Below are 23915 nucleotides of genomic sequence, written 5' to 3'. Positions count from 1 at the left end.
GTTAAATAAAATTTCATTTATTTTTCCATTCGTTTTCTATTTGAGTTTTGTTTATCCGCCGTGGCTTTGTAAATATCGAAACGTCACTGTTTTGTCAGAAATTTTACGCTCTTTTTTTTGTATCGTAGTCCTCATTTCCCGCGTCTGGTTTATAATGGTTTAGTGCTTATAGTATGGGGATTACTATGGGATAATATTGGATTATATTCGTCGCCAATAGCGATGTCAGGATTTTCGAATATTATAATATTTCGCGTTAGGCACGTATTTCGTATTTGGATAATTCATCTCGCGCTGAAATTTTTCGGAAGTTTTTACTGTTTTACATTCCGCTCGCGCCTTATTATCATAAATGCATAAATGCATATGACACGAAAAATGTGACGAGTAATAGCGACTACTGATTATACGGAGCGCCGATAAACGGCACGGAACGAGTCGCGTATTCCATATCGCGCGACAATAGATATTTTGAAACGCGCGTTTATCTTGTTTCAACCTCTTCATAAATCGAATCGTCTTGCGAATATCGTTATCGAAGCTTCCATCCATTCAGGACGTGATACTTTTTCGGAAGTAGCGAGAAACAATTTAAAATGATTCACGGCCGGCTGTGGTTTAAAGACAGTCTTACGTACGCATACGATTTTTGGCGTAACGATAAAACTTTTGAAATAAACAGAGCGGAGTCTGGGTTCGTCGAACTTTGTAAAAATAGGAGACAGTCGGCAATCCGAATGCTCGTTCAGACGCGTTCATCGACGCAGCTTCTTGACACTTGTGTACAATTGTATATACAATTGTATACTGATACAGTAAAATTTCTCCCAAAAATGTTCAGAGGTTGGAATTGAAACCGGCAGATCTGAGAATACTAAGAATACTAAGTCGCGATTCTTCGAGTCTCGCGGCTCGTTTTTATAGAAACTCGGGGTAGTCGGCAAAAAAAGCAGCGGCCAGCATGTCAGTGTACATTAGTATGAATATATAGTAATAAGAATAATAATAAAAAAAAAGAATAATAAAAACGATGACTTAAATTTTTTTGCTACGATACGAAGGCAATTCGGAGGCCACATGCCACGATTCGAAGGCAATTCGGAGACCATGTGCCACGATTCGAAGGCAATTCGGAGACTATGTGCCACGATTCGAAGGCAATTCGGAGGCCACAGGCCATGATTCGAAGGCAATTCGGAGACCATGTGCCACGATTCGAAGGCAATTCGGAGGCCACAGGCCACGATTCGAAGGCAATTCGGAGACTATATGCCACGATTCGAAGGCAATTCGGAGACTATATGCCACGATTCAAAAGCAATTCGGAGACTATATGCCACGATTCGAAGGCAATTCGGAGACCATGTGCCACGATTCGAAGGCAATTCGGAGACTATATGCCACGATTCGAAGGCAATTCGGAGACCATGTGCCACGATTCGAAGGCAATTCGGAGACTATATGCCACGATTCAAAAGCAATTCGGAGGCCACAGGCCACGATTCGAAGGCAATTCGGAGGCCATGAGCCACGATTCAACGGTCACGTACCTAATACCTGCGCGTATCTTATAGCTCCACGGTTTTTCTTACCTGACTCACACCAAAACAGACCATTTTGTATTATCTTTCAGGAATTTCTTAGCAACGATATAGCAATAAATTACATAAGTGTATGACTATCGCAGGGAAATTCGCAGCAACCCGAAATTTGGCATTTCCGGGAGATATTACTGTAATTAGAATCGTTCACGTCGTTATTTAACAATTTTATTAACCGTACTTTTTAAGATACTTCTTGCGAACACGATAGTTACTTATGTATGTAAAATAGACAAAAATAAAATAATTATAACAGAAAAATTACAACTCCAATAGAAGAATTCCAATAGAAAAATTACAACAGAATAATTATTATTTAGCGCAATGATGATCGTGTGATTCAATAGTCGAATTAATTCTCGAACAGATTAATCTAATTATCGTTTAAAATTAGTCTACGGTTCTGTATTAAAACAGACAGAGCCACGAACATCTTGATTCTAATTTGGTATCCTGGAGGCTTTACCTGGAAGCTAACCAGCGGTCGCTGCACTGAAGTGAACGTGGGGTTTTACCGGCTAGGTAAACACCAGCAACGCGGACAAAAACCGTAGACGCATCTGGTCAGAAGTATACAAAAGTCTTTAGACTCTCGGGATGGAACGAAACAAGAATTTTGAAACTATGAATACGAAAGAGAGACTCCAGCACCGTCGCGTCATCTGAGAGTTAGTTCTTTGGATTTAGTTGTCTCAACTTGGAAATCCTGTTCAGAATCAACAATTTCTGTTTCGTTGAATCTCTGTAGCAAGTCTGTTTAAACAGGCCAAATTCTGTTTAAATACAGTAATTATTTCCAACGTTATACGATTTTATAGTTTATCCGAAGCGTTATTTACTACTTGGCATGCTTTGGTATACTAATCTTTCGCTTGTACAACTGTCAATGTTAAATTAATGAAAAATTATGTTATATATAAATATAAATCATAAATTGTTATAAATTATATTATATAAATTATATATAATATAAATTATATTATATAAATTATATATAATATAAATTATATTATATAAATTATATTATATATATGTTAAAAATACAAATGTCAATGAAAGTTAAATTGTTGACTTTAAGTCATCTTTTTAACGCTGTTTGATGTTATTCAGTTTCGTTAAATGCAATCTTCTAATTTCTGAACAGTGTGGAATTGTCTCCCCTCAGCAAATAAATTAAATTCTCCCTAATTGACACTCAGATTGTGAACAAAAATGGAGAATTTGGAAAGAGGAGGTGCGATCATTCGAGCCTTCGTTTTTATAGTCTTCTTCTTCCGAAATTGTCCATTTTGGTTTCCAAGCTGAGGGTCGCTTAGAGAGAATTTATTGCACTCTCTATTGCGCACTTATTTATTGCACTCGATTTTTAAGGTCGAATAATCGTATCGCCTCTTCCCAAATGGTCCATTTTTGTGCGCAATCTGTGTCGCGAATTAGGGAAAAATTATTGCAGCAATAAATGCACCCTGCGCGAGCTAATTGTGGGAGAGCCGAACGGTCCGTAAATTCGTTGATGCTCTTCGACGGGGTTGATTTTCGGTCGCGAGTGCATATGCACCCACGTTTCCTGCGAAGGGAGGGTGGAAACGGTAGTCGAGCGTCAACGACCGAACTCATCCTCTTGGGTCGCTGGGGGAGAAGACCTGCCGCGCCGCGACTTTTCTCCACCCTCAACTTTTCGTACGCGATAAGAAACTGTGAATCGTATTCCTCCGGTGCTATATATCTACCCTTGATTGTGAAGAAAAATTGTCAGCTGCATGGAAGTATATACGAGAGACTGGAAACTCAGGTGCACTTGGTACGAACCTTCCAAGGGGCTGCTAAAAAATTCATCTTATGACGGAACGGTAGAGTAGCGGGCTAAGTAAGTGTATCCTACTTTAACCTTTACCTTAGAGGTTTTGCCACTTCCAAGCGGATACAGCGAAGAGTGGCATAATGAAACTTTCGGTGGAAGTAGTTCTTGGAAAAATGTCCCAGACATACTTCTTTTATCGATCGTTGCTCGTATCGAAGGGCTAAAAACAACCCTTCGAGTCTCGGCCGAGAAACATATTTAGTTCAATATCTCGTCGAAACTGTTGCACGTTTAGAGGAATAGTTTTTACGATAATGTTGTATATTTCGTTTCGAGTATATTTCAGGTAGCTTTATTCTGTTCCCATAAAACATTAAAAAATGACGCTTCTTTTGTAAGGTCTATTTAGTTAATTAATCTCCCTTAAATTAAATTCGAACGTGAAAAGTGCATAAAAATGCAGCTTAATCAAAGTTTTGTATTAGCAGTTGATATTCGCAGATTCACTTCGCGACATAATTATTAAATTAATCGATTCTATAATTACTATAGTATATACTAATTACTAATATATTATATATATATATATATATATATATATATATAATTACTATTCTCTAACTACTATACTATAGTATATAGTACTACTATATGTTATAGTTCTATATAGTACTATTATATACTATAGTATAGTAGTTAGAGAATAGTAATTAGTAGTATGTAGTATATAGTACTACTATGTACTATAGTATTATATAGTACTACTATATACTATAGTACTATATAGTACTACTATATACTATAGTTCTATATATTACTACTATATACTATAGTAGTTAGAGAATAGTAATTATATATATAATATAGTAGTATTATATAGTACTACTATACATATACTATGTACATTATATAGTATATAGTACTACTATACTATAGTACATAGGACTATAGTTATAGTACACTATAATATACTATACTATAGCGCACTATAATTACACAGAAGCGATATAAAAGTGATCAGCTGGCACAACTGAAGAACAAACGCTACCGTTTCGAAAAAGTCTCCGTAGGAGACTATATCTTCGGTTCATCGAGCAAAATATTTGACATATTTTCCGAGTAATGAGGTAACTAACATCGAAAGCGATATAATCACTTTATAATCAGAGAGAGAGAGAGAGAGAGAGAGAGAGAGAGTGAACAAAATAGGGAAATTGCCGAAGAAAGAGACCCCTTCAATTTCTCTGACGCCTTTAAAATGTTTCCAGAAGCATTATCCCAGGGCTGAAAAGAGAATTTCAGAAAAGTGAAATGAAACAAAATGAATGTCCGGAGGCGAGTCGCGGAAGAACGGCCCCCTTTTAATTATAACGAAACCTACGACCGCCAAGATTCGTTCCCGCTCGTTAACTACGTACGTCCTCGTTATTCAACCCTTGCCATCGATTTTTCTTCGTCCGTGTATACTGAGTATCGTAACCGGTTCGGAATTCTCAATTTTCATATCTTCATTCTAAACGATTCAACATCGTAAATTCATCATCGAGATATTTGCAAATCATGTTGTATACCGAGACGAGGTAATCAATTAAAACGTCGGCTATTTATGCGAAGAAGATTTCACGCAGCTTCGTTATTCAATTACGTAGTAATTATAAAACGTGTGTCGTGTTTGAAACAATTCAGAATGATAGAATGTCTGTTGCGTTGTAAAAATACCATCGTATTGTTCGGTTTTTTATTCTCATATGCGGACAAGGATATCCCCTCTATTGTATGAAATTCGTGGTATAAATGTAGCATGGTTGGAAAAATATGCGGTTAAAAATGTACATGATTTCGTTGCTGTGAATTACGTTCCTTGAAATACCTTTCTGAAATTCTTATTTTAACGAAAATTCATTTCAAAAGTAGAATGTGATACGAACATTTTTGTAATTATATGCTACGTTTTACGTTGAATTTACTGCTGCGATCAATGTGGAACACATTCTTCCACGCGGAAATTGTTCGTTACCGTGGTAATTGTTCGTTGGAATTTTCCGTTTCATGCGAAAACGATATGAAATCGTAACTTTTATCTTCACTCTACACCATCCGCCGGAGTGTCCTAAATAATGTGTTACAAGCTGCTTTGTAAGAACTTAATTGTTTTTCCACTAAATTGGGCGAGAAAGCTGATACGTCGCGCAGAAAAGTAAAATGACGGAGAACGTACTATGAAATCGTTGGTTTTTACATAATTTCGAGTGATATACTTTTCTCTGTTTTCTAGTTTTAATTGAGATCCAACAAAATATCCAGCTTGTAGAATTTTAAATAAATTCTTATTTCAACTGAAGTCACGCGAGTAATGTTTCACATGAAATTTATTCTTTTTTGTCAGAACTGCATCGAGATATGGACAAATTTATTCGAATGAACTAAATATTGTCAAGAATTAATTATAATTCTTGATAGAACTATAGTATATAGTAGTACTATATAGTACTAAAGTATATAGTAGTACTATATTATACTACTAATTACTATTCTCTAACTACTATACTATAGTATATAGTAGTATATATAGTATAACTGATAATATAATATAATAGTATAATAACTAATAACTACTATATATAGTACTATACTATATGTATACTATAGTATAGTAGTTAGAGAATAATAATTATATATATATAATATATTAGTAATTAGTATATACTATAGTAATTATAGAATCGATTAATTTAATAATTATGTCGCGAAGTGAATCTGCGAATATCATAATTAATATTACAGTAGCATTCTGATAATTTTTCAGCTTCAGTTTTACGAGCTACATCGCTATGAAATTGTATTATATTCATTTGTTTTCTATTGAAATGTTAATTGATACGTGGCTTCTTTTGGAAGGTTCATGAAAGTATTCTATTTCTTAAATTAAGTAATGCCGCAGTGAAATTTCACACCCGGCCACTTTTTGCAGAGCTGTTACGATAAAATTACATTATGGCTGGTAACGTCTGACGACTGTTGTGCATAACAATTAATTTTTGCAATAAAAATATTCTAAGCACGTAGTACACATGTGTACGCGACCCAAGCAACCCGTAGCAGTTGAACACGTGGCTCAATTAATTCCTTGTAGTAGCAGCAGTTGCACGGCACTTTGCAAACCCGTTAAAATAACTCGATTTACTACTTGCGTTGTAATTCGGCGTTATTTCGTTGCAGGCACAATCCTCGAAATGAGTGCCGTTAAAAGATTGGTCGCTTGAACGCTTTCGCTAACGCAAAAATTATTATCGTAGGCGTACCCGAGCACAAGATTTATATTCAATTTAAAAGCTTCTCGTTTCTAACATTATGAACAATTTTTTCAATATTGAACCAACACTGTAATAATTGTAATAATAAATTTATTTCAATACCCATTTCTACGTTAAAGTTTCGGCGTTGTTACAGATATTCATGCTCGCAGTCCTAAATTTAAATAATACGATATTTATATATATATACAATATGTATTATTTAAATATTTAACTGACATTAAGAAAGCCTAAATTGCATCACAAACGCGCACCGGATACACGAACATCGAATATTAATATCGCGTACAGTATTTTCGTGGAAAACAATTGAAAAATAATTCTATTCCTTTTATTAATTACGTATAATATAAATAATATAATAATATAAATAATGTTAATAACATTTTATACGAGAGGATATAATAGAAACTTGCTATTTGCGATAATCGCGTGTCCGTATATCATATTTTGCATCTGCGAAGATTCAGGAACAATAGCAAACGAAAGCTTGAAACGAAGTTAAACCGTCTTATATATGTTCATTGTTAGATACTTCACCATTTTCCTTTATACCTCTCAGTCAAAATCTTCCTTTCGTTCTGTTTGCACCTTTCACCGTTCACATCGCTGTCGATAAATCATCCGGGATGAACATCCGAAGTGGAAATATATAGAGGAAAGTTGCCAACTATGTACTGGCAACTGGACACCTACTTCGTACCTTCGGAATTAATTCGTGATTATCGATTGTATGTCAATATTCAGTGATAAATGCAGTATCTATAGTGCATTGTTTCTACGATACATTGTTCTACAATATTGCCATGAACTTATCGATCGAATTGAAATACAGTAAATGCTCCCTAATTTTCCTTCGGCCTATAAACGAAAATAGGCAATTTGGGAGGAGGAGACACGATTGTTCAAGCCTCGTTTTTGTAATTGTTTGCAATCGGCGACTATAAAAATGAGCCGTCTGTCCATTTCTCTTTACAAAATTGAAGGAAAATTAGGGAGAATCTACTGTAATCAGTTAGGGAGGGCAGGTAGAAGAGAGTGTAAGTCGGAGTTATTATAATTATGCAGAGAAGCACTCTTAAAAGTAAGTTCAAGTATTAGATTTTGTAAAATTGAAGATATAGGAACGCTCTTTTTTTATTTAAATTAATCACGTATGTATTATTTAGGCCGAAATTCGACTTAAAATTATATCGACTAAGTCATACTGTTTTTTTTCTATTTAACTAAACCGTGTATATTTCATATTATATATTGTCAAGATCATGCTACTATAGTATACTTATTATACTATACTTATTATATTATATAGTACTATACTTATTATCAAGCTACTATATCAAGATCAATAAATTGAAGAGACTGTGCGAAACACGGTTGTAGCATACTATACCGTTTCAACGAATGCCGTAAAAGACTCGAAATAGAGAAACCTAAATTAAAAACACGTTCGGGGCATCGTTAAAATACCTTTGTCCACTTTATCCTCTTTACAGAAGAAGTTAAATTGTTCTTAGTGTGTTATTATCTCGAAATAATACTTTACTAATAATAAGAAAATATAATAATAATATATATACATACAATAATATATAAGTGATAATAACTAATATGTATTAATAACTATATAATAATGCATATAATCTGTGTATAATAACTAATAAAAATATACAAGTAATAAGCCATTGTAAACATATAAACTTCTTTAAAAGAACATAGCAAATAATAATGAGATATTAATAATATATAAGTAATAATAACTAACATATATAATAACTGTATAATAATGTATATAATATGTATACAATAACTAATAATAATATACAAATAATAAGTCATTGTAAACATACAAACTTCTTTAAAAGAACATAGCAAATAATAATAAGATATTAATAGTATATAAATAATAATAACTAACATATATAATAACTGTATAATAATGTATATAATATGTATACAATAACTAATAATAATATACAAATAATAAGTCATTGTAAACATACAAACTTCTTTAAAAGCACATAGCAAATAATAATAAGATATTAATAATATATAAATAATAATAACTAACATATATAACAACTATATAATAATGTATATAATATGTACATAATAACTAATAATAATATACAAGTAGTAACAAAGTAATAACAAATAAATTATACTGTTGCGATATTAGAGCAAGGCATGACGCCATACAAACTTCATTAAAAGAACATAGCAAATTTTCTTTTCGAGTCATAAAATTCGCCGGGTAACACGATCCCGACAACCGTCCGTTAAGCTCCGGGGTTCGCAAATATTTTCACGTCGCAAACAATTTTCCGTTTCAGATATCTCCGGTGAAACATAAGAAGTCGTGCCTTGACGTCATGTGCCACTCAAACCGCCAGCATTATTGTCACAATCGCCAGCCCGATCGTCCGGAAACAGAGAATCCTTGAGCGTTTAGCGAGGCGCGCGCGCGCGCGCGCGTTCCCCGGGAAAAGTGATCACGGAAAAGCGGGATCCCCGTTCTGTGACAATGAAGAGGACCGTGGCGACAGCACCGAATTATGAAAAAGCGAGCCGAGCAAGACCGATGGTATAGCAGGGATGAAAATCTATCGAGGAACACATGTACCAGACCAGCCTCGCACGAGACAGGAGCGTCTCGTCTGGGCTCGGAGATCGAAAGTAATTTTAAATATTAGAAACGACACTCAAAGGGAAAATGGAGCACAAGCAGACGATCATGCTCGCACCTGCGCTGAGCAACAGCAGCTGCTGGCGGAGGGACACGTCCGAGGCCGCTTGGACCGCGCCGGGATTAGGGGAATTGCTGCGAGCCACGTTAATACTTTCGCTGAGCCTCGGCATCCTTTGCGCAAACCTGCTGGTGATCTGCGTCATTAACAGCAGACGATACAGCAAATATATTCATGCACAGGTTAGTCACGTCGTACGCATATTTCTATAAAACATTCATCCGATCGCACGATACCTCGGAAAAATTAATAAACGCACCGCGTATCGTTCGTTGGAAAGTTTCCTCGATTCGACGGACCGTAAAATTCGCTGTTCCCGTTTCTGTGATTTCTTTCAGTTCCACGTGCTCGGAAACGTACTGTCAATTCTGCATTTGTAAAGTTCGATGACGCTGGGACCGTTTGTGGATTCCGAAACCGACGCTGAAACTCGAAACGCGTTTATCAGAGAACGACTTTCGTCGACCTGACGAATACAATATTTCCAAGATTATTTGGAATATATATATATATATATATATATATATATATATATATATATATATATATATATATAATAATATAATATATATTTCAATATATATCCAATATTTCATATTTTTTTTCATATATTTTATATTTCATATACAATATCTCCAAGATTATTTGGAATATATATATTATAATATAATATATATTTCAATATATATCCAATATTTCATATTTTTTTTTCATATATTTTATTTCATATACAATATTTCCAAGATTATTTGGAATATATATATTATAATATAATATATATCTTAATATATTATGGGGACCGAAAAGTAATGTCGTTTCTGCGCATATTTATCTGTTTGAATTTAATGTAAAAAAACGACATAACTTTCCGGTCCCCCTAATATTATAATATAATATATTATATATCTCAAATTATTTGAGATATATATTATATAATATATTAAGCGGATAATATGAAGCGGAAAATTGAAGCTTGTTTTTTTGTTTCGAATAAAAATTAGCTTTCACGAATTCGATCGCGTCTACGGAACGTGAGGAATATCTTTCGCGGTTCACCGACTTCGTACAGGGAAGCTTCTCCTTTACAATGGCCCATAAAAAGTTGATCTACGATTTTTCGTCGCCGTTTTATCGCACTTTGAATGAAAAGTGCGCCGCTGACGTTAGATAAACTCGAGGCACGCTACGACGAGGTTGTAAACGTTTCCCCGCGAACGCAGCGTATGTTTATTCTACTTATTCTGATACGTAGACCGGACGGCCTGAAAAATCTCATGCTCGCTCCTTGTATTCCAATTACGAACCATGAACTGGCGTAGAAAGGCTGCGGTTTAATCCTTGAGTTGGAAAAAGAAAAAGATGTACAGCGATTATTGATTATTCTAAATTATAGAGAATTTGGGAAGAGGAGATGCGATTATTCGAGCCTTGCAAGGTTATTTATATAATTGATATTTTTATATAATTTACGTATTAATTTATTTTAATTTCGCAAATAAAATTGAAATCTAAATCTCGAATCTAAAATTAAGGATCAGTACATATTTTCTTATTTTAGTATTTATAATTTTAATATATATGTGGGGTAGTTTCCTCTCTAAGGAAAATTTTTTTAATAACGAAATTTTTTTAACGGGACACATCGCGATTTCTGTTCCATTCGACCCTCAACAGAATATTGAACAAAGATGATTAATTTATTTTTGAGTACAATTGACCCTAATTGACGCTCGGCTTGGAAACAAAAATGGACAATTTGGGTAGAGGAGGTGAGATTAATTAATTTATAGAAAGCAAGCCTCGAATAATCGTATTTCCTCTTCCCAAATTCTCCATTTTTGTTTCCAAGCTGAGTGTCAATTTGGGAGAATTTACTGTAATTCGATTTTTAAGGTCGAATAATCGTATCTCTTATTTCCCAAATTGTCCATTTTTTATACAATCTGAACGTCAATTAGGGAGAATTTAGTGTACTTGCTAAAAATCAGAACGAAGGAGAAGTTCCATTTGCCAACTAAAAAACATCTTGTAATAAAGGTATAATAAAAATAATATGAAGTCTTTTGATAATACACGCATTCCCTTGTAATTGTAATAAATAAATTGTAATAAATATCATAAGCACATAAATATTCGTAGTCTACTAATCGCATAAATAAATTTTGGTTCAAAGTACAATCTTCTTTCTCACATTTGATCGATTTCACGACGTTTGTTTCAAACTTATAAACGAGTGAAGCGCACGAACAAATTCGAATTTGTGTGTTCGGTTGGCCAGATGTGTGACGATCTATCAATCTAAGTGTGCATGTGGCAGTTCGGTCAGGATCCGTCCAGTGATTGAGGACGAACGCTAGATTTACCATGCAGGACGCATATTTACGGATGTAATCGAAACTATGACCACCCAGCGGCTTTACATAGCGCGCGGAATGATTGATCTAGGTCACGGGTGCCCAATGGGGTCGATGATCCTGTAGGGGTCAGCCGGTGGTCGGTGAACCTTTTAGGATCTTCTCGGGGTTGATAAACTATTGAAGTACAATATCTGATAATGATTACATGGATTTGGACTTATAATAAGCGAAAGTTCTCCAGAGCTTAATATTAATGATCGCTCCATGGTCATTGGCATTTTCTCGCATATTAATATTGGCCAAAGTTATGTCAAGGCTATGTCAAGGTTAGTTATACATTCTCGCATATTTAATATTTGATTTTACGACGCGAAGTAGTAGTCGGCGGCGGAGTTAGTTATTTATCCACGCTCGACTACGGATTCCTGAGATCATTTGAAGTAACTTTTTCCTTAGCGAAAATGCAATCCGCGGCTTCGTTAACGAGTTATTAACGAAAAACAGTGACCAATGAGAAGCGAGGTCAGCTGGCGCGAGGCGGCCGAGCCAATCAGCGGAACTGGGCTTCTTGCGCTCGACCGCTGCAGCGTGCCGCTCTCCGCGTTGCTTCCATTGGCTTACTGGCGCTGCGTCTCGTCCCCCCCCCCACTCGTTGCTTCCAGCGGTGGGGAGCGAAACACTGCGGCGATAGTCAGGAGGCGTAGCCCTCGCGGTTGCAATGTTGCGTTCCAAAGAGTTCCGAAGCGTTCCGAATCCTGGTTTAGATCAAACTGCTCAAGATTAACTCGACGGGCAATAATGGCGGTTATGCGATCGTCAACCGTGGATTTACGAGCTCCAGTAGATTTAGATGAAAAGCTGCGAGCAGCATATGCAGATATAGATTTATACGGATTATTCTGTAAAACTGAACGACGTTTAAAAACCAACCTAACTTATTTAGGAAAACAAAAATTATTTCAATTAACATTTAGAGCAGCTGTTATCGTTTTTACTTACTTACAAAAGGTAGAAGGTTAAAGGATTCACTAAATTGAACAAGTTTACCATATTCGCCTAATAATGAATTTGTTTTAACCAAAATAAATAATAGCTTCGCTTATATGTGGTGGTTTTATATATATAAACGTGTGTTAAAACAGGTGATTATTTTTACAGAGATCTAACATACTCCGAGGATTAAATGCGCCCAACAAATTGTTACCCATTTCGGACGATTTGAGAACTAGCATTTGCAACTTGCGAAAATGCACGCGCGTCAGGTTGTACGATTAAACCTGTCCACTCATGAAAGTCGACGAGGACATATCAAAACTCACCCGACGGGATTTCAAGCACAGACGGTGAATGTCATTTCCAAAACACAATTTTATCCTGAAAAGTGGCCCCCACTCGTACGTCGGGTTTGTCCCGCCTGCAAATATCTACTAACACACGCTCGCGTATAGTGATTAGCTCACAATAGGAACCATCGCAGCCTTCGCATCACGTATTGCTTGTCACGAAATTAGTATTACAAACCGGAACAGTTTAAAACGTTTTACCGCGCATTGTATGCCTAAAATTATGATTAAATTACGTTAAATTTGTATGAAAGCGACGAGTAAGTATGGATACTAAAAATGGAATAAAATTCTGACCTATTGTCATTAACCCTTTGACTACTGTTGGCGCCTATTGGCGTCCGAAACATGTTGGCTTCCCGGTATTGTAGGCGCCTATTGGCGTCCTATTTTTTCATTTATTCGATTTAGCGGTATATAACACATTTATATTATATAACTATGTATCTGGAAGAAATTTAACATTTCGTAAATTTCATTTAAATTTAATAAAACAAATATTAAGAAAATACAGCTTAGATGAAACTAATGGATATAAATTAAAAGGTAAAGAGATAGTAACAACGAACCTTTTCGTTTGACTCAAAAGCATTTTCCGTCTCCATATGAAAGCAATACAGCAATTCGGAAAAGTGCAGGGCGTAAACGTGTAGTGTATGAAAAAGATGATAAGACAAAGGTTACACATTACGAATGCAAAAAATGTAATGTAGGATTATGTGTTCATCCATGTTTTGAAATGTATCGCACGTTATTATATTACTAAATTTGATTATTAAATATTGTAAAAAAAGCTTAATATTAATGTTCACTTCAAGTAATATTGGTTTGATGTAATAGAATTCAGTATTTTGAATATTTTAATATACTTCCTCAGAAATGCGTGTCTAACGAAAAACTTCGCCGTACCCAGTGGTTAATATTTCAACATTCGAATTTTAGGCACGCGATAAACATGAATTTCGAAAAATTTCCAATCGCAGTAATTGCGAAGAAAATGATACGTCGAAGGGTTGATGAGTGCATCTGTCGTAGAATATGTGATTACTATCATCTACCTAACTCAGACCTTCCGTGTTTCCATGCTTTACGATGTTCCAGGTAAAAAAACGTTTAGTCAGATTCAAGGTAGATCTGAACTAATAGCTCAGGGTAACAAGAAGGTCCGGGTTATCACTGGGTTAGATTTGGGTGAGGTCTAGTTCAAATTTGGTTCAGATGGAACTGAAGTCTGCTCTTGGATTTGGATTAGATTTAGATGTATCTTAGATGGAAAAAACGCTGGGACGTTGACAAGAAGGAAAAAGTTATTCGAAATAATCGTTTCGACAATATATTTAACCCTTTGCACTCGAAGCAATTTTAACTGCAAATCTAAATTAACTTTTCTGACTTATAGTATTTCCATTTTATACAACAAAGTGCATTTCATGCATATGAAATTGAGTCTTGTGACTCGTACGACAGATTGACTTTTAACAATCTTTTTATATCAAAGCTTCGATGATATAAATATTATCTTGGAACGTGATGTAACAATTTTAGTGGTGCCTCAGAGTCACCACTCGAGTGCAAAGGGTTAAAGATCATTGAAATCGGCGAAAACTATTTCTTAGATACGTAATGTCTCTCTAATTGACGCTCGGATTGTGCAGAAGAATCGACAATTTGGGAAGAGGAGGTACGATTATTCGAGTCTCGCGTCTCGTTTTTACAGTTGTTGAGAATCGGCAATTATAAAAACAAGTCGCAAGACTCAAATTAATCGTATCTCCTCTTCCCAAATTGTCCATTTTTCTCCACAATCTGAGCGTCAGTTAGGGAGACATTACTGTAATTATATTATTTTCTTCCGTTTGATTCGCCGCATAGTATCATTGAAACTTAAGAGAAACGTATTATTATTATATATTATATTATTATTATTATTATAGTGCGAGCAAAGATAATTAAAATAATTTCTTTCTTAGTACAAAGATTAAGTAGAAAGATTCTGCATAGTATTCGAATTCTGAAATCTAATCTTCAAAGTCAATGTTCAAATTTTTATTTGAATACCTAATCTTACTTTCATTGGAAAAGTAATTTTTAGTTTGAGAACGTGTAAATTGAATGATTTTATTCAGCAATAATATAATGGTCATTGCGCCGTTCTTGATTGGAAATGGTACATGCAGATGATCTGTAATCTGGAAAACACTCCGCAAACGGGGCTCCGAGTCGATTTACAGAACGCGTCGGTGTGGGTAAAGAAAACATCGGCGTGTTAAGCAGGCTTTAGATACAGCAACCTCAGCTATTTGTTCCGTCCGACTAATCCAACCCTGTTCCACTTAAATAGTCATTATGTGCGTTTATTTACAGCTGTTCGCCCAACTTGTTGAACAAGCCGTAGATTATGGTATATCCGAAAATTTATGTGTTACATTCTGGTCGAAAAACGGTGGCAAATAAATTGAACAGATCTGTTAGCGTTTCTAGTGCTTTGAAACGTATTGCTTTCACAAAACTGCGACCATTATTTTTCATTCGCGTACATCGTATATAATACTGCAAATTCTCATTATCACGAATACCTCGATGAAAAATCGCAACAAGTAGTTGGTTATCGAAACGATCAAAATGAATCCCCGTGTTATTATAAAATTCCAATTGCAACCTAAAAATTGCGATCAGAACGATTTTAATGGTCAGAGAGAGAGCCTGGCACTCTCTCTGTGAATATTGGATCGAGTCACCGATAATTTCCATTTCAGTACATCAATTTTATTTATACATAATTTCATGTATTAAATATTGGGCCGGGTTACAAATAATTTCCATTTTAGTCTATTAATATTATTTATACATAATTTCATATGTTATATAAATAATAATTATATTTTAATTATAAATTAAATATATTTTCAATTAGCAAACATTTTCAGCTCAATAATTTTTCGTCTGTCAGATCTGCATAACGACTTCTTAATTCGAATAAAATATTAATCGCTATAAAATATGCAAGCCGCATGTTTCCCACCAGCAAGCGATATTAGCTGTGATTGGCTCGAATTTAAACGTTGCTAGAGTACAATCACACACAAACACACTCAAACAGAGCCATAAAAAAGGCATATCAGGAAATACATATATCTTCTATCTATTCTTGTTCCAAAATATTTACTGAGACTAATGATACCCAAAAGAATATAAGGTGTCTCAATATCACTCGCAATCGGGAAATGAGGGGTTCCTGAGATCATTTGAAGTAACTTTTTCCTTTGCGAAAATGCGATCCGAGGCATCGTTTACGAGTTATTAACAAAAAACACTGACCAATGAGAGGCGAGCTTGGCTAGCGCGTGGCGACCGAGCCAACGAGCGGTCGAACTCCAGTTCTGCTGATTGGCTCGGCCGCCTCGCGCCAACCGAGCTCACCTCTCATTGGTCAGTGTTTTTCGCTAATAACTCGTAAACAAAGCTGCTGTTCGCATTTTCGCTAAGAAAAAAGTTACTTCAAATGATCTCAGGCACCCGGAAGTAACATAATTACAGGCTTCCCTGTCTTTATCTTTAGGAAATCTCTTAAATAAGTATAAACAATAATAAAAACGACCAGAGCTTTCGTCCAACTCCATAAGCATCAAACAGACTTCATAATTTTTTGATACTGAAAAATCTGATATAGATTTTGATTTTTGATTTCGTATCTATAAATTGTGTTATATCTAGATATTTCATTCTATTATGTTACACTTGGTTACGCTATACTTCATTACGAATCCTATTTATATTACGTTCTCGATTATGTGTATTAATTTTATTTATGTCTTATTATATTTTATATTTTGTAAATGTTAAGTACGAATAGCATATGTACATATAAACTAAACATTTTAAATAGTAAAAATTTTTCTTCTCATTTCTACATATTAAACAATTTTTATTGCGATTAAGATCAACACTGAATGAAAGTTTGATGTCTCCCGTTTATGTCGACCCTATAGAAGTTAGCATAAATAGCGTTACTGTTGACTAGGATTTTTTCCTATTTAAATTAAACGAGAATGTCCCATTGTGCGTCCTGTTTGTCCCATTGTTGCCTCCCGTTTGTGCCATTGTGCGTCGCCGCGATTGAGCAATCGGTGGAAATCGCGTTCGCGGATTGAACGCAACGTGCATTATTTATGATAGAATCTACTAATTATGGAGTGGCGGCCGCGGCGACTGCTGTCGCCCATTTGTCTTTTCATCGATGAATTTTCAATTCCACCCTTTCTTTGCTTTCCCACCGCAAACATTTGACGATCGAGCCCGCGTTACCTTCCATCGGCAATGTCCTCGTACTTACCTCGCGTTTCACCAGGATTTTTTCACCGCGTGACTTTCCTCAACTTCCTCCATAATACTTCCCCATTCCCATGTTACCCCACCCCGTCCCACCACCCAAGACTCGTGTGAGCCCCGCAAACTTCGGCGTACGTCTATCGACCAAACCCTTCGCAACCCCGGTACTTTCACTCTTTATGGCTTTACCACTTTCACCGAGGTTCTTTGCACGGGTCCTCCTTTCGTTTTCTTCGTCAGCTATTTCATTTTATTATATTTGCTTCTCGCGCTCTTTCGTACTCTCCAACCCCCGTTCGGGTTTCTTGTCAGTTTAACACGTTCTTCGCTGCTTTACCGGGCGCTGTCCGTTTCACACGCGGCTGCATTATTTACGGTGCACGTCAAAATGATAATACAGTTTGCCTATTTGCATGCGGAGCATTGTATTCGTGCAGACACTTTGTGCACACGTTTCTATAGAGATTGATGCGTGTGTGTGCGTGTGTGCGTACAGAGATTCGTGAACAGTGAAATGATATAAACGTTTTTTCATTTCTTTCGTTTAGAAAAAAGTGATCTTGATTGAAAGATTAGTTTCGACAGCTGAATGTTCGTTCCGACGTTGTCTGTAACACTATTTAAATGTTATAAAAGCTTACGAAATACGTTGTACTATTTATTACAGGAAATTCTCCCGAATTGTCGCTCAGCTTGTACACGAAAATGGATAATTTGGGGAGAGGAGATACGATTGCTCGAGTCTCGCGGCTCGTTTTTATAGTTATCGACAATCGGTAACTAATTAATATTATTAACAATCGAATAGATTCATTAATATTGTTGAAGTGCATTCTTGTTTTCTTAATGTCTTGAAAGTGTAGTCATCTGTCCGGAACAATAATTTCGCAGGACGGTTGTTTAAAGCTTTGATCAATCGCACTCGAAGCTATTTTCATTGCAAAATCAAAATTCTTGTTCCGATCGATAGTGTTTCTGTTTTCTTTAACCCTTTGACTACGAAAGGCGTAAATATACGTGCTCACAAATCTCCTGTTGCACCAATCTATCATTGTGTTAACACTCATCGGGTCCATTTGGACCCAGAGTACGAATATCGTTACTCTTTTATCTAATCTGTGACAATTAACCCTTTGCACTCGAAGCTATTTTAACTGTGAATCTAAAATAATTTTTCCGACTTACAGTATTTTTATTTTATATGACAAAGCGCATTTTAAGCATACGAAACTTAACACTTGTGACTCACACAACAGTGTTCAAGCTCTTAACAATTTTGTAAATCTAAATTTTCTTAATACAAAAATGATCTTAAAACGTGATATAACAAATTAATTTAAATTTGCACATGATTCATCAACGTCTCTAATGAAACCTACGTGTCCGGAAGATATAATTTTTTTCTTTTTTTTTTTAATAAATATGTTGAAGAAATTGTTAAATAAAAGAATAAACATTCCTACGCATGCTCAGTTACAATTTCGCGAGAATGATCCGCCTCGGAGCATTAAATACTGCGTTTATCAAACGAAGCTTGTTATTCATTATCAATATCGAATTTCTGTCTTTATGATTATCTTCGTAATGATATGCGACAGCCGGTCGCATCGACTTATTTGCCTATTTCGCTTCGTTTGCGTCGATGTCTCTATCCGAGAGTACGCAGCAGTCGAAGATTTAATCGAGTCTCTGTAGTAAGTCTGTAATTACTTTTGCGAAGGTTCTGGAAAACATATGCTAATTGTATTCACATATACACGGTTCATATTCAGGAAGTCCGACTCTAAATACGTTTTACAAGACAAATAACATGCCAGCAATGTTATCTAAATGATCAACAGGTTCTCTTCACCTTTATTGCAGCCGAGATATTTGCTGACAAGTCTGGCAAGCAATGACTTGGCGATTGGACTCCTGGTTACTCCTTTCGGTTTCCTGCCAGCTGTTTACGGATGCTGGCCCTACGGTGAAGTTGTCTGCCAAATTCAGGTAACATTTCATACAGTAATAATTTCGTACGCGTTTCCTCCCATGCATTTCATATATTTCCGTTTTGTTATCCCCGTTTCGGAATTAATTTCGATAACTCAGACGTACGATTTCAGAACAATTGTTACCGATGTATTATTTTTGTTATCGAAGTTTGTCAAAATCTCGAAATAAGGTCTGTACAGTTGTACGTAATGCGTTTAGTTTATATATATAAATCGATTACATTTTTATATTGCGTAATTTATAGATTTATTTTGCGAGTATAACTTGTTTGGCTAATATATGTCTATTAATATATATATATATATATATATATATATATATATAATAATATAATATATTATATAATATTATATAGATTAATATATATAATAGTATAATATATTATATAATATTATATACATTAATATTTATAATAGTATAATATATATAATAATATAATATATTATATAATATTATATATATTGGTTATTTGGTTTCAATTTAAATTTCTAGTAAACATCTGTTGTAATTAAAACAACAAATTCTTTGTTGTTTTACCAAATTTATTATCCAAAATTACGTCAATTCAAAATGAATCAAATTGATTCGGTCAGTAATTAATACAGCAAATTCTCCCTAATTATACGATTATACGAGCCTCGCGGCTCGTTTTAATAATTGTTCACAATCGGTGACTATAAAAACGAGCCGCAAGGCTCGAATAATCGCATCTCCTCTTCCCAGATTGTCCATTTCTGTGTACAAGCTGACAGTCAATTAGGGAGAATTTACCGTACATCGTTTAAAATCACTGAATAAAAATCATTCAGTAATTAGTGACTTGACCGAAGCTTGATTTAAAACAAAAAAAAAAAAAGAGTAAATCAATATCGGCAATGCATTGTTTTTCTTACGAAACTTCCAGATATACAGTTACCGCACAAATCAACGTCGCGGTAATACTTTTTCCATCCACTGTACCTGTCTTACACAATATGGTGTGCATGCGACGTTCTCAGCTTCAATACTAGCTGCTATCGGCTGCGGCCAGAACTTTCCAGTAGATCTAATAGTTAATACCGAGAGTTATACGTATTTGGGCGGAAGTGTTGTTGATAACAGGGAATCACTGGGATACGCTAGAGTGCACTGGGGCTGTTCTCGAATTTGTAAATGAGCGATTCTCGCGGGATCGTTCGATCTCCGTTTAAGCCAAACCGACGAGAGCTGTCTCTGCTAATGACAATGTATCTGTTTGTGGGATAACTTGCCACCCACGAACGCACCTATCTACGCTACAAGTGTGGATTGAAAGGGGGCGGGGTGGGGGGTTCCACGGAGAACGAATGGCAAAAGCTTTTATTTCTTTTATTTCTTAAATATCCTTAAATATCCTTAAAATATTCTTAAATATCCTTAAATATCCTTAAATATCCTTCAGATATTTTCATTTAATATTACAGTAATTTTTTTTCTAATTTGTGCTCAGATTGCGCACAAAAATGGACAATTTGGGAAGAGGAGACACGATTATTCGAGCTTTGCTTCTCGTTTTTATGGTTATTAACAATATCTTTTGCTTTCTTCTCCCCTTCTTGATTACAGTAAATTCTCCCTAATTTTCCTTAACAACAATTATAAGACAATTATAATATCAACAATTATAAAAACGAGGCGCAAGACATCAGGCTTGTTCGTCCAATTTTCCCAAATAAAATTTAAATCTAAATCTCACATTAAGGATCAGTGCATACTTTCCTACTTCAGTATTTATAACTTCAATATGTGGCGTAGTTCTCTAAGGAAGATGTTTTTAATATTTCCAAAATTTCTCGTCCACGAAAGAGTTAACAAAACGCACCGCGACTTCTATTCTATTGGACGCTCAACAAAATATTGAAGCAATTAGATTAATTTATTTTCGATTTCTTTATTCTCGATCAATTTATTTTTCCCTAATCGATGCGCAGCTTTTAAACAAAAATGGACAATCTAGGAATAATTAATTTATAGAAACGATTCTAAGAAAAACTTGTCCCCAAATCGTCCATTTTTATTTCCAAGTAGAGCGTCAGTTAAGAAAACTGTACTGCACCGAGAATGAAAGCCGTCTATTCCGTCTACTAATTATTAATTCTGCGTCCTTTTGACGTCTGCGATACGCAAATCCCCTTTTCGCAGAGGTTATTGCCGGTCCGATTCGCCGAGAAAATGGCCGCGGAAAAGGTCCGAGAATTATAAATTATCTCGTACGATGATACAGTAAGTTCGTTTGTGTCGAAAATCCTCGGTTAAAGTCTTTCGCGACTGTCTCAAGGATCGTTTGAAACGAGGTCAGCTCGATCCTGGCCTCTCTAGATTATCAGGGCTTTTTCCTGGCTATACGCCAACGGTTACCATGGCGACCATCTTAAACGTATACTATCCACGAACCTTTCTTAGCTCGCACTTCTTTTTTCGTGGTCGCTATTTCTAATATACGAGCGACACGGATTTATCGAAAATCATGTTGTCGCCTTTGGCGTACCGCATTTGATTTGGGACTACCCACTTCACTCAAGGAAGAGGACGCTCTTTTCTCTCCGACTTCCTGCTTTCTATAGCAGCTCCGACACAGAAAGAAAAACCAGCTACTTTGCGGAGAGAACTCGGGAAAGATATTATAGAGCAACGATTCGATCACTAGATTTACGGAGCACACACAAAAAACAGCTGTTTTATATATTAGTTTGTAAAAGTAACGATAAGATGTTTATTCTGATTTTTAACAAGTGTTATTGTAACATTTGATGTAAGTTAATAAATTGAACAAATAACTCATGTGCAATGTATCTTTCACGATATGAATAATCGTAAATTAAAAAATTAACGAAATCGATTCAGAAACTTTATTTGCATATTTTCAGGATTTCGCGACAGTCATTGTTACATCCATGAAAATGTATTAATTTCCATTCACACATTTTTTTCTATTTATCCCTTTGAGACCAACGTTGAAAATAGCAAATAGCAGATAGCAAATAATGTAAACTGGCTGTTAAAAAATTAGAATTTGAATGGAATGTACATAATTCTAGATCGAACGGATTACAACTCAAGTCATTTTAGGATTAATAATCCCTTGTCGTACAATTGACAGTTATTGTATTCCCATATATTTTTGCTTAATATTAATAAGAGAAATTTTTAATTTTACTTTTTGGTTTGAAAGAAATTAAGAAACCATTGCGTAAACTTTAATTCTACTGTTCCTTGACCTTAAGATTTTGCGCTGATATAGCGGTTATAACTTCTTTGTCGATCATAAATTCCAAAAAAAGTTCAAAGAAAATTAATTTGGTCAAAATATAGGTTGTCCTCAAATTATGGTACTTCCAGGAAACGAGGGATTCCTGAGGCTATTTGAAGCAACTTTTTCCTTAGCGAAAATGCAATCCGCGGCTTTGTTTGCGAGTTATTAGCGAAAAACGGTGACCAATGAGAAGCGAGCTCGGCTGGCGCTACGCGGCCAAGCCAATCAACGGGACTGGGCTTCGCGCGGCATTGGCCGCCGTGCGACAGCTGATCTCGCCTCTCATTGGTCACTGTTTTTCGTCAATAACTCGCAAACGAAGCCGCGGATTGCATTTTCGCTAAGGAAAAAGTTGCTTCAAATGACCTCAGGACACCCTGCAGATCCTAGCAGAACTGTCTGAGAATATAACCAAGCTCCAGAGACTTAGAACAAGACTTTAATGTTCAAAAGAAATTAAACAAGTCATTGTAACGAAAAATTTGGCTGATCGATTTTATTATTATACACAAGAACTTTAGAATGCTAGATTTTTATATCGCGGACATTTCGTGAAATGTTAACTTTTCGCTGAAGAAACGATTATTTAAAAATAACTGCAGTATCATAGAAAGGAAAAATTTTCTCTTGTTTATTTCATGTGCGTATATCGATAATTGTTCATTGGCAGCACCCCTCCTGCAGATATTCTACAGTTCGTTATTCTAAATGTCAATTCCGTATCATTTTTTCGGTTGACTTCATTCGACTGCAAACTGAGAAAGTAATTAAACTTTCGGTATATTCAACTGCGAACGCTTTTCATCAGAAAACAATGTTTTCGTAATTCACGAATTTTCACATCAGTTCGCTTCCCAATTTTCTATGCAAACTCAAGTCTCGGTTGTTTATGGTCGGTAACTATTGGCAGTTTCTTTTCAATAGTTCCAAAAGTTCGAATCCCTTGCCATTCTTCCGAAAGTTTTGACACTTACTTCTGAGCCAGCTTCAACCAATTCATGCTGCTATTTGCTGTGCAAATTATCAAGATAAGACGTTCTCTTGCTAGGTTATTCCTCTTAGAAGTTTCCAGGATGAATTTTATACATTTATTTTCATTTATAAATTATAGTTACCTTTATTTATTTTTTATTTATAGTGACCGTTATTTCTTCAAA

At 35.4% G+C, this 23915-nt stretch overlaps 1 protein-coding gene across 2 annotated transcripts in view; it reads left to right on the top strand.

Moving 5' to 3' along the window:
- LOC117217545 (trace amine-associated receptor 8c) overlaps nt 1-23915 on the top strand; it is a 94227-nt gene that overhangs the window by 19671 nt on the left and 50641 nt on the right. For both annotated transcript variants that reach the window (XM_033465222.2, XM_033465220.2), the window contains exons 2-3: nt 9050-9645; nt 19356-19481. In XM_033465222.2, the coding sequence (XP_033321113.1) occupies nt 9430-9645; nt 19356-19481 (342 nt within the window). In that variant the 5' untranslated portion in view covers nt 9050-9429. The remainder of the gene's footprint in view (nt 1-9049; nt 9646-19355; nt 19482-23915) is intronic.

Source organism: Megalopta genalis, chromosome 8, assembly GCF_051020955.1.
Source record: "Megalopta genalis isolate 19385.01 chromosome 8, iyMegGena1_principal, whole genome shotgun sequence".
Lineage (NCBI taxonomy): Eukaryota > Metazoa > Arthropoda > Insecta > Hymenoptera > Halictidae > Megalopta > Megalopta genalis.
The sequence above is the reverse complement of the archived record's forward strand: the minus strand, read 5'-3'. Positions and strand labels throughout refer to the sequence as shown.